This window comes from Mangifera indica, unplaced genomic scaffold (genome assembly GCF_011075055.1).
Source record: "Mangifera indica cultivar Alphonso unplaced genomic scaffold, CATAS_Mindica_2.1 Un_0037, whole genome shotgun sequence".
NCBI classification, from domain to species: Eukaryota; Viridiplantae; Streptophyta; class Magnoliopsida; order Sapindales; family Anacardiaceae; genus Mangifera; species Mangifera indica.
The window spans coordinates 226,843-243,962 of NW_025401129.1; the positions used below are offsets into that span (position 1 = coordinate 226,843).

Consider the following 17,120-nt stretch of genomic DNA (forward strand, 5'->3'; position numbering starts at 1 on the left):
TTTTAATTTATCATATTTTTATTTTTAGGATTTATGAGGCCTATTTGGGCCTGAACTGACCCGACTTGGACCCACATGTACAAAGTGGGTCCTTGGGTGAAGCCCCAAGATGTGTGTAAAGTGTCATAAGGTACATATTTACATATGATTGATTTGGTACTCTTTTTAAAAGCTATGAAAATTTTGGTACTCTAAAAGTTTGAAGGTATGAAAATTAATTGCCTTTGCCTTCTTAATTTATTGTGTTAGTTAAAGTCAAATTTGATATCTAAATGTAACCAATTGTACTTGTAATTGATTGGCATACTAAATTAGTATTTTAGATGCCTTTTAGTTGTGAAATTTATTTTTAAGAAGACTTTGCTCTAAAATGAATAATACATCATAAAGAGGGACAATGAGGTCCTATACAACTTCCACTTTCCATTTTTATGTGAATATGTGATGCAATAATATCTCTTAAGCCCCCCAAAAAGGTTTTTCTAACAAACCCAACCCAATCTACTCATAACATCACATGCTATATATAGACATGTCAAAAAACTAGAGTCAACTTGTAAAATTGTAGGTCTAGTTAGGTCCACAGGCTATGCAAGTAGTGCTAGGGACCTTAGAGCATGGGCCTATGGATAGGCTATAAAATATATATATATGTAACGAATTAGTTATAAAAACACGTTAATCAGTCTATTAAGGGCTCACAGAGATCAGCCCCAATGGGTTGTGCCCTAGGTCTTGTCATGCCATGGGCATGGTACAATACAATCTATGGCATGATGGGATTTAACTCGACACAATCTTTTATTATATTTGAATATATATTACAAACTAAAGTCATTGTCATACAGTTCTAACATTTATATTTAGAATTCGGTTCTTTAATAAAGAATTGATAGACTCTAACTTATGTTCCCTTATTTTTTTTCTACTTCAAAGTTTTAATAGTTAAAATTCGATAATTGAATATTAACTCCAGCATAAACACTTTTCACTACCCACTATCATCGAATCTCTTACATTTTATTTTTTGTCGCATGTGCTCTAATTTGAAAGCATCGTAAGGATATTTAAAACTTTCAATTTTGGCCTCTCTTTGAAAGGTTCTAACACATTATTTAGATCACATGATCAATTAATCTGATACTCTGGTAACCACTTTAAATTTTAACATATAAATGAACCAATCCCATGTATTGACGCACATTAAGCTAAGTCTAGGTCAATATTTAAGAACCATGTATAATTTTTGGATCCACTAAAATTAAATGCCATTTATTAATAATTTATTTTATAAAAAGACTTGCTTTTGGACCCAAGAAAATTAATAATATAGTTCTTAAAAGGGCATTCACTCTTTAACTAATGATGTTAATATAAGGTAATTCATAAGCAATTCAAAGGGACCACCTGTTTTCTAGTTTATGGACCACCAACACCCATATGGTGCCAAGTGCCAAGAAAAAAGCTAGCTACTTTTCCACTAAATTTATTTTATTTTTGTATAGATTTTTAATTGCTTTGCCACCAACTTGTAATTAATTAATTAATTAATGTAATTATACTAAGAAATTTAACACAAACAAAGACATTGAAAAGGTCTATGTCTACCTCTATTATGCAAAGTTTGCTTTTAAGATTGGCTGCAATTTGCAAACCTTGCAATATGCACCCCCTTTGTGCCTTTCATCTTTCACTATTATAATCAAAAGGCTAATTACATAATTAATTAATTTATGCTCAGGCTTTTGTAGGTGGAAGTTATCTTCGCACTTCCTTCATTTGCAATTTAAAAGATGATTCTTAATGCATTTGGTATCGTTTTAATTCATTTATAAAAGGGGTTTGAAAGATACCATTATAAATTGTATTGATATTCTCAATATTCACAATATAAATGGAAATATTAATTAAAATAACCTTTTTTTTCCTATATATATTGCAGTTACTTTTTTATCTATTATATTTATATAATTTAAAATATAAAATATCTAAAATATTCTTAAATTTTTTATTTACTCAGGTAAAATATAAAATAATATATTTGACTAGTCGATTAACCTATCCGACTATGACAAGATTACTCTAAATCTTAAAATCTTCTCTTTTTTAAAAAAAAAATTAACTAAAAAATTGTTATATTTGTATAGTGAAAAAAATATGATTATATATGTATAAAAAACAAAAAAGTGGCTATTTTAATTAATATATGATATATATGTCAACATTTGAAAAGGGGTATTAAAACCATTAAGCCCTTAAGTCTTGTATAAAATTGGTTTAAACTCTTATAAAGACCTTAGTTAAATGTGCAAAGCATATGTATAAATAATAATTTAGACTCAAAACAAGAATTTTCAAATTTTTTTTGAATTATATCAATAAAACTATGTACACTCAATTTTATGTATTTAATTAGACATTGAGATTATATGTCATTTTGTGATTGAGTGATTTTAAATTACGGATAAAATAACATCAAATTATATGATGATACATCATTTCAAAATTGGGTGTATATAACACTACTCTTTTATATACATTTCAATTTATTTCTTCTTAATTGTGAACATATTCAAAACAAATGCAAATCACTAGTTTTGATTTTTATATTGACTAATATTATATGTACATATAATAAATATCAATTTGGATAGTAATAATACGATGTCACTATATAATTGAGTGTTATTTTATCCTTAATATAAAATTATTCAATCACATAGTGACACATTATTATTAATATCCAATTTGATACCCATCATAAGTACATATAATTTTATTATTTCTATATTTTGTTTAACCAACCTTAGCAATTTATCCTTCGTTGGCATATATGAAACTTTAGACTGTTTATGGTACTTCTTGAAAACTAATTAATGCAAAATGACATTAGTCTCTTTGAGTCAGATTTAACTCAAAATTTCCTGCAAAATCTTGGTACTCAAGGAATGATTTTCAGCCATATATCTAGCTAGGATACGAGTCAAAATAAAGAAAATTAGGCATTGGAGAGAAACAACTTCAAAAGGGTAGTTGACAAAATGTTACATCCACAAACTTAAACTTAAAAATAATCCATTGAAGATCTTGGTAGATGCTATAGGGATTAACTTTAGAGATTGTGTTTCAGAGGAGTATATATACATGTATAGGAGAAATCTTAAAAGTGAGATTGACAGAATAGTGTAATGGAATCAAATTTTGTGTTGAGATTTATAGTGAAATATTTTTACCCACAACAGTGGTGCATGGTGAACAAGAATATGCTTAAATTTCTTATATTTTTAATTTATTGGCAACATCAAACATTCCTTCATTGGTTGATTCTTAAGGAACAATGTTTTTAGACCAGTCAAAACATTTTAAAGAATAAGCATCAACAGGATTTGTATCTCCCAATCAAATTTGTGTTTCTAGGTGGGTATAATTTTATATCCCTAACTAGTAGCTACTTTCTTCTTTGCAACCTTGATAATACCCAAGGGCATTTATTTGAAGAAGAAAAAGAAAGATATACCTTGGCTAAGAGGTAACATTATTTATTCTTATAACCCTAGTATAAAAAATGTAAACATTATGAATTGAGTAATAATTTATATTGAGTAATATTACGTGTACAAACAAATAGTATAAACTTATTTATACAGACTAATGTGACAATATCTGATTAAGTGATTTTGAGGTTTATTTAAAAAAAAGTAAACAATTGTATCATTCAATCACAAACTGTTATCTTAGTATGTATGTATAAATTTATGTTTTTCAGATATAATGATATATGTATACAATGTTAAATGTTATATAAAGAGAATAATAAAATACAAATATGCATTCATTTATCTCTCAATCTAACAATTTTAGCTAGAATCTCGACTCTTCTAAAGATAGAATTCACGGAATAATGCAAGAATGGTAGCATAGTGGACCTTGCTAAAACAACAAATATAACTAGAAAATTTTTCATGGGATGTCCACTTTAGGTTTATTTTTTTGTGCAATTACCCATAATTTAGAATACTTTTTTAAAGAATATCGCTGCTCACATAAGGTGCTAAATTGCTTTGTTGTAGGTTTTCGGATTCATTTCCATATTACAATGAAAGAACATGTAAGAAATTAAGTAGGATAAAAGGCGCAAATCAATTTACTTGTTCAAATTTCATAAAAGAAAATCTACATCCAAGATATAAAATCTTTTAGTCGAATTTACTAAAATATATGAGAATATTATAACTTACAGTTCAAAACCCTTTCAGTCTTTACAAACAACTAAAAAAAAATTAATTAAAATAGAAAAAACTAAAAAAGAATACAAGATTTTTTATCTGATCTAACAAAGATCAAAGAAGACACAAAGGTTTTAAAAACTCTAGTAGAACAAAACACCCAAACTCTTTATAAAATTTAATCAATAATAATATTAATTGGAATAACTCTGCGTTTATATACCTAGAGTTAAACAAATATTTAACAGGAAATGACAGAACAACTTATGTATAGAGAATAGTTTAACTACCTGTATTTATAAATTACATACCTCTATTACTAATATGTCATAATCTTTTATGTCACAGATTTGTTTCAATAGATTTAATTGAATCAGTTGTTATTGAGTCTTATACAATAATACCTTTTAATATATGTAACAATTTTTCTTTCGTTAGGGTTAAAGCCTCTCTTCTACATTTGTTGCGGCTAAAACCCTTATACTATCGCTTACTTCTTCTACCCTTATACTACCATTTCCTTCTCCTCATTTTCTCCAACCCTCACTCAACACCACTGTCATTGACTGTATCCTCTTAGACTTCTTCCTCTGTACCTTGGTTGCGATGTCTTACAGTACTGACTAACTAATTTTTTCATTTTTAATCTGTTTAAAATTTTAAAAAATAAAAATAATTATTTTTCTCTTTTACTGCAAATTTCTCTTTAAATGAAAAATATGGATTGCTTATTTAACGGATAAAAAATTGATTTTAGCCAAAGCTCGATTAAAATTAAATTGACATAGAGTGGAAATGATTCTTCAGTAGCACCAATGTCCCACCCAATTCCCAATGCATATGAAGTGTTAATTATTTGTCTCGCATATAATGCACAATTTTTTTTTTTTTTTGTAATTTTGTCCACTCTTAGATTTCTGCACGCATCAATTTCGTGCTCCAGTCCTTTTATTCAAGATTTTGTTGCGACATTTATAACATGAATCTACCTATTCAAAGTAGCCAAATAAATATATATGGTTGGATAGAGTTTTACCAAATGGGTATTGTTCCTTTGAGTAATGTTGCTTCATTATAATTGGGTCAGGTTTACCTTAAAAAAAAAAAAAATTCTCAAGATTCATCACTTCACTAGAATCTAAATGTAGGTTACTTCTTTTCTCTTGCACATGCCATTAAAAAACTCTCATCTATGTGCTATCGTATTAATCAATTATATTTAATAAAATTATGTGTTTTTTTTTTTTTTTAATTATAGACATTTATATAGAGATTTCAATTAAGTTATTTAATCACTTATGTTTGGTGGTAAAAACATTATATTATCACCTAAACTTTGTAATAGAAACATAAAATGAGCAGAACTATATACATAATTTTATAAATAAATAATGATATATTATTATATAATTAGATAATTAAAAATTAAAGATAAGATAGCATCCAATCATATGATGACACATTATTATTTATATATAAAATTATATACATAGTATTATTGATATAAAATTATGTTATCCATATTTCACACATATATATGATAAGGATTTATGTCACTAAAAATAATATATATTATATAATTTTTTATTCTGTCAATAAGTTCAACTCATTTGACACATACATTATTATTGAAGATTTTTTTTTTATGATGATGGCGATGATGAGTGCCATAAGATCATCCACATGCTTACCAAAACGTGGTGATAGGCATGGTTCTTACCACCTCCACCAATGATTGGTTAAAGGAAAATATTATTATATGGAAACAGAAACATATTTGATTTCTATTTTCTTATCAACCTTAATTAAAGATTAGACTCAAATTGTTAATTAAATAATAAAAAAATTTCAAGACATTATCTAGTTTAGAGTAGGGTAAAATTTGAAGTAAACTTATTCGAACCCAAAATAAGCCTAAATATAAATATGAGATAAACAAATACGAATGTTAATATGAGTTGGGGAGTAATAGAAAAAACGAATCTAGATTGAGGTCATGCCTAACTTATGAGCAAAACATGACTTGCATCATAAAAAATAAAAAATAAAAAGAACGACCTCATTTAAGAGAGTTGAGTCAAACATCTCATGCAGATACGAGTCAAATCTAATTCATCAACACAAACCCAAACTAGATGTGAGTAAACCACAAACTTTTAAATTGCGAAGCGAGCTGAATATAAACTGGTATTTCTCTAAACTTATCGAGCTCAAGTCAAAAATGAATTGAGCCTACTTGAAACAAGTTGAAAATGAGTTTTACCTTTCGAACTCAATTCGGCTCAAATCCAACCTTACTTTGCAGCTAATTTTTTCTCCAAATCAGTTTGGTCAAATTAATTACAGGGTTGAATAAGTAAGTTTTTACATGTAATTAAGAAGAATATTCAAAGAAATGAAGAAAGCTAGAAATAAAGTTAAATAGTAACAAGAATAAAGTGTGACATAATGATAGAATCAAGCCGCCAAAGCCACTATGCATAATAATAATGCCATAATTATATACTGATGATCATCATAATTAATCATATCTCTGATTATGGAATGAGCATATGATGAAGGAGATTAACAATTATAATAATAATAAAAATCTAGGCTTAAGAAGAAGCAATAATTGTAACCATTATCTTATCCATTAATAAAATCATCTTCCCCTCACAATAGTATATACATCTTGTGGCTACTTGTCAACAAACTGTCACATTTTATGACTAAGAATAAGCAGTCCACTCAACTGCTCAAGATGCCACATGAATCAACTTTTCCACCGCCTATATATATACACAAGTATGTCCCATAGTTGAAACCAGGAAACCACAAGCTCCAAAAATTTCATTACTCACTCTAGTTCTACCATTACACAAACTATAATCTTGATCCTTTTCGTCTTCGCTTTTTATATAATATCCTACCATGTCGATCGAGGTTGCTTCTGTTGAGATTTCACCGGAAGTGGGCGGTGAAGTGAAGGAGTGTTCGGTGGTTGTGAGAGAGTATGATGAGGAAAATGATAAGGTGGCGGTTGAGGAGATCGAGAGACGCTGTGAAATCGGTCAGAGAGGCAAGCCGACTCTTGTCACTGACCTTATGGGTGATCCCGTTTGTCGAGTTCGCCACTTCCCTTCCCACATCGTCTTGGTAAATATATACTCACTACTATTGCCAAAGATTTTTACCGTCAATATTTTCGATTGAAATCTTTATATGTTGAAGTTAAATTATATGATGAGGTTGGTTGGTGTTGTTTAATTAACAGGTCGCTGAGTATGGAGATGAGAAAGAAATTGTGGGAGTTATAAGAGGCTGCATAAAAACAGTGACAAGAGGAGCTTCAGGTTTTGTAAAACTGGCTTATCTTCTCGGACTAAGAGTCTCTCCATCTCACAGGTTTTAATTCATCAATTTCTTCAACCGTTAAAGAATATAAATGTGCTTCATATACATATACATATATATATATATATATATATATATATATATATCCATTTTTTACCATGCATGACAGAAAGAGAAAGAAGAAGAAACAAAGTGTCTTTTTCAGTTTTCTCTTTTGCAAAGAAAATTATTGAGCATGCATTGGCATTAATTTTTTTTTTCTTTTTGGTATTTACTTTAGTTTTGGTTATATCCCAATTGAAATCCCACCACCCCAGAAGAAAAAAAAAAAAAAGCGATTAGATTCCACAATAAAGAGAACAGATTGTTCCTCGTATCATGGAAAGAACGAAGCAAAGCCAGCTAGCCTAGACACTTTCCTTGACACTTATTTTGTTTCCACTCACTTTACCTTTCCTGCCCCCATCGGGACATTTGTTCAATAAAAAAAGGAGACTCCAAATATAAGACATCCAAAATTCAATTTTTTTCTAATAATATTTTAATTTATTTGATATTATAATTATAGACTTACTTATTAAATTTAAAATTTCACTTATTTAATTTAACTAAGTCTGTGCAAAAAAAAATTTAACTCAAATAAGGTTTCCTAAATATAAAAAAATAAATGAAATTTTACCTTTCTTAGACACCATGTCTCCCTTCTATTCTTGTTTATTTCTTCTTTGTTGGCTGGTCCATTCTATCTTAATTATTTTTCCAATCAATATCTCAATTCTAAATTATTATATTTAGATATGTCGTTTTCTAAATAAAAAGCCCACCATGGATGTGACAATGATCAAGAATTTTTATAATATTACTCTCCTCTAAAATGTTCCCTACTTTTCCTCAAAACTCATCAAACCCCACTTCATAAAGTAACCAACAATTATTTAATTCTTTCTCTTATCACCATATATGCTCATTTCATGGATATTTTCATTGTACTAGTCACCATCTATCCATCTCAGTCCAAACTTGTAATAAATTTTTTGTCTCATCAAACACCTACTTTCTAATTCTCAATCTCACACTTGGCAAAATATTATGCAGGAGGCTCAACATTGGCACAAAACTTGTCCATAAACTTGAAGAATGGTGCAAACAAAACGGTGCTGAATTTTCATATATGGCCACAGATTGTACCAATGAGCCTTCAGTCAATTTATTTACCAAAAAATGTTCATACATCAAATTTCGTATTCCAACTATGTTGGTGCAACCAGTTCACGTTCATTATAAGTCGATAAGTTCGAATATATCTATTATTCGTTTACCCAATAGGCTTGCTGAATCAATTTATCGTCAAGCTTTTGCAAATTCTGAGTTTTTCCCTAAAGATGTTGACTTGATTTTGTCTAGCAGACATAATTTGGGCACTTTCATGGCCGTGCCCAAAAAGTTTCTTCAGAAATGGAACCCAAGAACCGACATTCTTCCGCCGAGTTATGCGATTTTAAGCATGTGGAACACTAAAGAAGTGTTCAAATTGCAGGTGAAGGGGGTGTCGCCATTGGCATATGCTTGGTGTATGGGTTCAAGATTGCTTGATGCTTGGATGCCATGGCTTAGGCTGCCTTCATTTCCGGATGTTTTTAGGAAATTCGGCTTGTATTTGTTATATGGGCTCCATATGGAAGGCAAAAATGGGCCCGGTCTGATGAAATCTTTGTGTGCTTTTGCTCATAACATGGCCCGAGACGACGGCGAATGTGCGGCCGTGGTGGCTGAAGTAGGCCCGAGGGACCCAGTGAGAGAGGCCATTCCCCATTGGAGGAAATTCTCCTGGGCTGATCTGTGGTGCATCAAGAAACTTAGAGATGAAATGGAGGAGAGTGATGAAAGATGTGCACCGTCTGATTGGATGAAATCACGATCATCTTCCTCGGTTATTTTTGTTGACCCACGTGACTTTTGATAATTAACAGAATTTTCAAACCAACTGTTGTCAAATTATAATATGAACTTCACGAAAAGGCTGGAAAAAACAAGTTAGAGATTTAGAAGTTTGTACAAAGAATGTCCAATTGTAAGTTTAAAGCATATAATAGAAAATTTTATTTTCAATAAGAGTAATATTATATATACATACTTTTAATATATAATTTGTTCATCAAGAGAAAGAGCTTTCCAAAAACATTGTCGTTTACTAGATTAGTTGACCTGATTTGTTTTCCAAACCCTAGGGAGAAAAGTGAATTTTTCAAAATTTAACCTAAAAAAAAAATTTTAGTTTTTTAAACTAAGAAGAGAAAATAAAATATAATTTTATTCATGCTAATATCACTAGTGAAATGACGATTTTACCTTTATTTCTAATAAAAAAATTTTGGATAAGTGACAATAGACTAAACCTTAAGTAAGTATTTGAGTTTCTGAAAGATAGTATATATTTGTCTTTACACCAAACCTTAGATGGGAATAAGTCCTTTGACTTTTTTTTTATCGCAAATTTTTGTATTTTAAGCCTATTCTGCTGCTGATTTTATGTTATGACATTGAGATCCCACTTTCACACACAAAGTTCATAAGTCATCCAAAGAACATTTACAGCTAGTAAAATTTTGATGGCAGTACTTCTGTTGTTCTTGATGCTGCATCCAGAAGGGTGAAATCTACCAAGGCAAGGCTGAAAAAGTATTCGAGGGGATAAGAACATGTCACCAATTCACATGATAGCTCAGCTTGGCCACAGAGACAGGGATCAGTTTAATTTAACAATTTCAGCCTCAATAGAACCATGAGATCACTAATGGGCGTGGCTATAGATGAAGAAACTTGGTTCATAGCATGTCAAGCAATCTTCAATTTAGTATCTTAAAAGAAAAGAGATTATAAATGCAATTAAAGGTTGCTAAACATTGACTAAGAATAATGTTGGCCCTGGCACTACATGAATCTCTACAAGCACTAAGGAAGCTCTGAAGATGTTCTTGTTTAAACTGTTGTTCAAACCAAAACTACAAGAAAAAGGAACAATTAAGCCGTAAACACTGAAATATTGAAGTGTCTAGTATCAAATGCCTTACAAAGAAATGAAAACCAAGTCTCCTGGAAATAGTACAGTGGTCTTATTGTTTATTATGCAGTTGTGCATGAGAATAGATATACAACACATCTTTGACATGGCCACAGGAAACTTTGAAAGAGGCTAAATATGCCAGAACTACACGGGTGTCTCATTGGATGATCTATCAACTATGTCCGAAGTCAAATAATCAAACCAGAGAAAAAATAGAGGTACCTGCATTTTGTTCTTAGCTGTTGCATGTCTTCAGTTCAACAATAGAATCAACTGAATATTCCTTAATCTCAGTACCATCTTTATCCTCATCAACAGAGTTACTTCCATTTCCACTAGCTACTGCTTGTACAAAATGGTTAAGTAGCATGGTAAAGTCTTCCAACTGAGCTTCATTTAGGCCTTGAAACACTGATTGAATAAATTCTACATCTTTTAGGTATACAAAGCGAACCCCACACTTTTTGAACTCAAGACCTGAACCTTCAAGTCTAAAGTAAGCCTCAACATGACTCCATTTCCTCTTTTGGAAGTATTCATCAAATGTTATAAAGAAAAGCCACAGATGATTTGATAGAGCCATTTTGTCTCCATTCAAGAGAGCCTCCTTGCCCAAAATTAAGCACCTTCTCTCGGCAGAAAACAAATAAAATTTACACTTGTAATCACATCCTGAAGGACTTGAAATATACTGCAAAACTGGTGGAAGCCATTGGGCATCGTCTCTTTTTTCCAGCCCTGGATGCTCTTGTACTTCTAAAGTAGCACAGATAGCCAATCCTAAGAATGAATAATCATTGTACCAATTTGGAGGTAGCTGAATGGATAATGAAGTGCCCCTAGTCTGGAATCCGAACCAATCTGGTATTCCATTAGCCGGTAAAAAAACAACTAATCTCGGCATGGCAGAAGGGATGTCAGGAAGTTCCTGTATCATTAAAATCATGGTGTTAAAAAGAGGAAAAGAAATTAATAGAAAGAAAGAGTGGATGAAAGATACCTGATACAGATTACTCAACAATGTGCAGATTGAACTGACCATAATTGCAGTGTGTGGATCATTGCTTTCTTGGTTCTCCAAAAGATTGAGCAACATGGATGCGACCCTTATAATCCTGATACTTGCTATCAAGAAAAGATGATGTTTTAGCAGTGAAATTGCCACATTGTCACCACCTTGATTCTCAAGCAATCTGAAACAATTTTGAAGGGAGAATTCCCGAAAATTTGACAAACTTAATCTCAAGGGACCACTCAAGTTTTCCAATGATGGGCAGTTATATGTGCTTAGATTTTCGATGCTTGACGGAAGTTCTGTCAGAGCTTGAAGATTCTGGCAATCTGCCAATTTGAGAGTTTGCAGCTTATAAAGTTGATTAATGCCAGCAGGTAAGCTAACAAAATTGTTCCCACTTAGATTTAATTTCTTCAATGCACTTAACTGGCCAAGACCACTTGGGATGCTATCTTTAAAGAGATTACAGTAACTTAAATCAAGTTCGGTCAACGACAATAACCCTCCCACGGAAGGAAATGAAAAACTCATGGAGCTTGGGCCTATTGCTGGCAACAGGCACCTGAACCAGTTCCAATGTGAGCGAACTTGCCCCTTGCATCCTTTAAACGACAGCCTTTTAAGGTTCTTTAAACTTACAATGGATGAAGGTGTCTCTGTAATAGAAGTTTTACCAGCATCAAGCTCTTCCAAACATTGAAAATCCTCCAAGTTCTCTGGTAATTTGTCAATTTTTGTGCAGCCAAGGAGCAAAAGAACTTTAAGAGATCTCCATCCAGAGATTAATCTTGGAAGACTCGGCAGGTTTTTGCAGTCCTTCAGATTTAATGCACAAAGTTTTTTGAGGTCACCGATAGAAGGATGAAGCTCATATAAATTCGTACAACCTTCAAGAATAATCCTCTCAAGATTTGGAACTCCTCTGAAATCTGGAGTTTTGGTCAGCTTTCTTGAGTGACTTAGTTTGAAGATTTTCAATGCATCTAGATGCTATCAGAGACACAAAGACAGGAAGGATTAGAACATCATCCCTGAAACTCGAAACATATTTCAGTGAAATATAGGTCTGAAGGAAATAATCATACCACTATATCCTTCCAAATTATTTCAATGCCACTATGTGAAAGATCAAGTTCAACAAGTTTCTCAGCTTTGAAACTTGATGTCAATGACTTTAGAGGGTATCCATGCCATTTAAGAATCCGTAATTCATTGGGAAGAAATTCAAGCCCTTTAGGAAGACAAACATTGCTTATTTTAAGCAGCCTCAGATTTTCCATCCCTACAAATGCATCATTGTCCACAGATATCTCTTTTGATTCAGATGAATCTCGGAATATGACCTCAACTGCTTCCGTTCCCTATAAATATCAAGAACAAGGAAAAGAGAAGTAAAACAGAAGCTAAATCCTTAAATGATAATAGCATAAAATATTACCAATATAATTTTACAGTCACTTACCTTTTTCTTTTCAAGTACATGATGAATATCGTTGTAAAGCCATAACCTACTGCGTCTGCCTGGATCTTTCGGAGATTCTTGGTGAACAATAGCCCGAGCCATTTCTATTAGCAAACTGTGGACATATAATCTATCATTTATATCGTCAATTGATATGAGAGATTTGTCAGCAAGAACTCGAAGTCCGATTTCTGGGTAAAAATCACAGGCCTCTAGTATTTCAGTCACTCGAGTTACTCTCCTCATATGAAAGAAACACGCAATATCAAGGAAAATGTTCTTCTCTGTTTCCTCTAGGACATCATAACTTATTTTGAGTACATCAAAAATTTTCCGGTTAGGAATTTCTATAAGCTTTTTGAGTGCGCTTCTCCACTCATTTACACTTCTACCACAGAGATAAGAGCCCAAAACTACAAGAGCTAATGGAAGACCGTTAGCATAGCTTACAATGCTCCTAGACAGCGCTATATATTCTTCAAAAGGATGGTTTTGCTTAAATGCTTTCAAACTAAAAAGTTGAAGGGCTTCCTTGGAATCTAAACTCTTGGCCCTGTATATTATATCCACATGATGAGCGATCAGCAGATGCTTATCTCTAGTGGTTATAATGATTCTACTTCCAGGACCAAACCATTCACGATCACCTGCTAATGCTTCTAACTGTTCTACTTCATTTACATCATCAAGAACGATAAGAACTCTTTTATTTTGCAGCCTACAATACATGCCTCGTTGAATGTCCAATAGATTCATATTTTTTTCCCTTAGAGTTTGAGACAGAAGTTGCTCTTGTAAAGCAACTGAACCAAATTTTTCAGAAATCTCTCTAATATTTGTGACAAAGCTGCTACCTTCAAATTTATAGGAAATGCTCTCATAAATGACCTTAGCAATAGTTGTTTTACCAATGCCACCCATCCCACAAATCCCTATAATGCGAACATCATTCAACCCCATACCTAAACAACAATCTATTTCTTGCAAACGCGAATCTATTCCAACCAACCCCTTAGCAACATATGAGAATGACTGCCTCAACTTAGTCCATATTTCTTCAACGATCTCTTGGATAAATGTTGCCTCATGCCTGCAAAGAGTATAGAAACATGACCACCTTTATTTATACTTTATATTTCATTCCCTAAAAATAATTTTGAATCCATAAGGTTGATATTGAAATAAGAACAAAAAGAATGCATTAAATATGTATATTCTTCAATATTAAACATGCACATACAAATGCCAACTTATATAAGTAATACTCTAGTGTGTTGTGATATATCATTAACAAAAGTGTGCTGAATTCCAAGATCTTGAATCTATGATTTCACGGTGTCTCGCAATTTCAGATGAGAATGTCTTAAAAATACTGGATCAACCCATAAATATAGATTGTTTATTTATAACCAACAATTTTAAATCAAGATTTTTAGTAAACATGATGAAATGCATTGGATTCACAAATAGAGGTTGAGGAAAGATTGAAAACTTATTAAGACAAGGGGGAAACGAATGGAAATTGTTATTGGGGTATTCACATCGTTCTGTACCAACAAGAATATCGAAATCTAACATAAAAAATCTGCAGTTGTTAAATTAACCAAATTACTCATATAAATTTCCTAATGAAATTGACAATTTTCGTATAGATCAAGAAGAAAAAAAATACCTATCCTGCAAATGCCACCCAGATAAATTAGCCACATCAGTCAAAGCATGTCTCCACTTCTGCAACCTCTCATCTCCAAAATCAGCTTCTTCATGTTTATGAAAGGCCTCCCCAAAGCTCCCCGTCTGTTTACGAACATCACTTGGATCCACATCATAGAAAACGGGGACAACAGTTTGCCCCATCTCTTTCATGCACTCAACAATCTTCGCAAGTTCGTCCAAACACCAGGACGACGTCGCATAGTTTCTCGAAAAGACAATAACAGAAAATCTTGATTCTTCAATGGCTTTAATGAGCTCCGGTGCAATGGGCTTGCCCCTCTCAAGTTTGACATCATCTCTAAAAATGATCATACCCTTTTGGTCCAAAGCTCTGCATAAATGATCAGTGAAGTTTTTGCGAGTGTCTTCTCCTCTAAAACTAACAAAAACATCATATTTCCACCAAGGACGTGAAGGAGAAGATGACGAAGACGAAGAGGCGCCTCCATTGTAGTTCAGAGCCATTTTTGAAACTTGAAATTCTACTAAACTTAGGTTAGCTTGTTACGTGTCTTGTGTTTTGTTTCAGAGTCTGGCATTGAATTTGAAAAATGAATAAGAAGGCAATTTTGAGGGTAGACTTGTAAACGCTGAAAGAGTAGACTTGGACAGAGAGGACAAAGGGAATGTGAATGCATTGAATATGGTTGGATGGCCACTGCACAAAGTCAAAAACAGCTCATTGTGATATGTGGGCAGTGCATCGTTTGCAGCGGGCGCGTCAGATCCAACTTCGCATCACCTTCCCTGTCAATTCTCTGAAGAATACTGTACTTCCTCCCTCTGGATCAACGTCTGCCTATAAATCTTTGGAAATCATGTCTGCTGTATTAGTGTTTACAGTCGTGCAAGGAAAATATAATTTTTCCTGTTGTACATTGTAGTGTAAAGTATGATAAACTTTCTTTTTAAAATAAAATAATAAAAAAATTTTAAAATTAAATTAAAATTTTACTTTTCATTTTATTTTTGAGTTATCAATGTCTCAAAAATGTAAATGTAACTATAAACAAAAGTTATAATTAATTTTATTATATAAAATAAATAACATAATAAATAAATAAATAAATAATATTTAGTTAATACTCAATTGTAGAATAAAAAAATATATCTAAATTGAGTTTGACTTGTCAAATTTATTTTAAAATCGTGTACCAATTTGTATTTTTAATTTTTTTATTAAAAACCAATACAAACTGTAATGTACTCTATATATATATATATATATATATTGTATTATATTAATGTTTAATATGTCTTAAAATACATATCATTTTTTATCTGTATTGTATTATATTGTTCAAAATTTATTATGTATTATATGATATTGATAACTATATATATCATAAAATTTTTTTCTCTTTATATGATTATTTGATTTCTTTTTTAAGGATTATATTTATATATCGCATCAATTTTTAATATATTCTATAATATATATTATTTTTTACCTATATTATATTGTATTATATAAAATATATTATGTATAGTACAATACTAATAACTATACATGTCATAATCAAGTCATTAAGAGATAAGTTGGATATTATATACTTTATTGAAGTGTGAAAAACAACAAATATAACATAAAAATCTTCTAATTTTCTAAAAATAAAAAGTTAACAGAATTAATAAAACATTAAAATTTTTTAAAAGAGATTTTCGATTCCAATTTCTGTCACCCACATAAAATCCCCTAATTAATTTCTTCCAAAAAAAGCTTGTAACTTTTGTTTTTCTTTACACTGCAAACATGGAAGAATAATGAAAAGTGGAGAGAAACTCCCTTTCATTCAACAGAAAATAATGTTAGCTAGATTGATATTTGAGTATCACCATCTCAAATACATATACACACTAATTTAAATCTCCATTAAAGTCAGGCTCTGAGGGCTTCTGCATCATCAACCCCATGGATCTTGTATTATTATTAGAAGGCCTTGGCTTCTGTCAATGAGCATCAGGAGAAAGACCCGTTGGGGAACACCACCATTCACTAGATTAGTTAGCCGAATTTGTTTTTCAAACCCTAAAAGAAAAAATGAATTTTTTAAAATTTAATCTTAAAAAAAATTATTAGTTTTCCAAACAAATAGGAGAGAATGAGACAATTTTATTTATTTTAATATTACTGGTGAAATGACGATTTTACCTTTTATCCTAATAGAAAATTTTCAGGTAAATGAAAATAGACTAAACCTTGAATAGGTATTTGAGTTTTGGAAATTTTGAGGGTATGTCTTTTTCATTCCACCAAACCTTCCGTGGGAATAAGTTCTTTGGCCCTTTTTTAATCTCAAA

At 31.4% G+C, this 17,120-nt stretch overlaps 2 protein-coding genes across 2 annotated transcripts; one reads left to right on the top strand and one right to left on the bottom strand.

The window, feature by feature from the left end:
• Positions 1-7,045: 7,045 nt before the first annotated feature.
• Positions 7,046-9,546, top strand: LOC123206468 (probable N-acetyltransferase HLS1). Its single transcript, XM_044623688.1, has 3 exons — positions 7,046-7,364; positions 7,483-7,613; positions 8,658-9,546. The coding sequence occupies exons 1-3, from the start codon at positions 7,140-7,142 to the stop codon at positions 9,520-9,522; spliced, it is 1,221 nt and encodes a 406-aa protein (XP_044479623.1). The 5' UTR covers positions 7,046-7,139; the 3' UTR covers positions 9,523-9,546.
• A 973-nt stretch (positions 9,547-10,519) lies between these two features.
• LOC123206465 (TMV resistance protein N-like) lies at positions 10,520-15,543 on the bottom strand. The gene is made up of 5 exons (XM_044623684.1): positions 14,776-15,543; positions 13,104-14,193; positions 12,727-13,002; positions 11,627-12,631; positions 10,520-11,554 (listed from the first exon to the last, which is right to left on the bottom strand). Exons 1-5 carry the CDS (start codon positions 15,282-15,284, stop codon positions 10,862-10,864), a joined length of 3,573 nt encoding a protein of 1,190 aa, XP_044479619.1. The 5' UTR covers positions 15,285-15,543; the 3' UTR covers positions 10,520-10,861.
• Between the last annotated feature and the right edge of the window lie 1,577 nt (positions 15,544-17,120).

What these genes read in the sequence shown, in the direction of transcription:
- LOC123206468 (XM_044623688.1), top strand. Translation starts at nt 7,140, where the DNA reads ATGTCGATCGAGGTTGCTTCTGTTGAGATTTCACCGGAAGTGGGCGGT. An exon ending in TCCCTTCCCACATCGTCTTG is followed by an intron (nt 7,365 to 7,482) that starts GTAAATATATAC and finishes TTTAATTAACAG; the next exon opens with GTCGCTGAGTATGGAGATGA. An exon ending in AGAGTCTCTCCATCTCACAG is followed by an intron (nt 7,614 to 8,657) that starts GTTTTAATTCAT and finishes AATATTATGCAG; the next exon opens with GAGGCTCAACATTGGCACAA.
- LOC123206465 (XM_044623684.1), bottom strand. Translation starts at nt 15,284, where the DNA reads ATGGCTCTGAACTACAATGGAGGCGCCTCTTCGTCTTCGTCATCTTCT. An exon ending in TAATTTGGAAGGATATAGTG is followed by an intron (nt 12,632 to 12,726) that starts GTATGATTATTT and finishes TGTCTCTGATAG; the next exon opens with CATCTAGATGCATTGAAAAT. An exon ending in TGTTGAGTAATCTGTATCAG is followed by an intron (nt 11,555 to 11,626) that starts GTATCTTTCATC and finishes TTAATGATACAG; the next exon opens with GAACTTCCTGACATCCCTTC.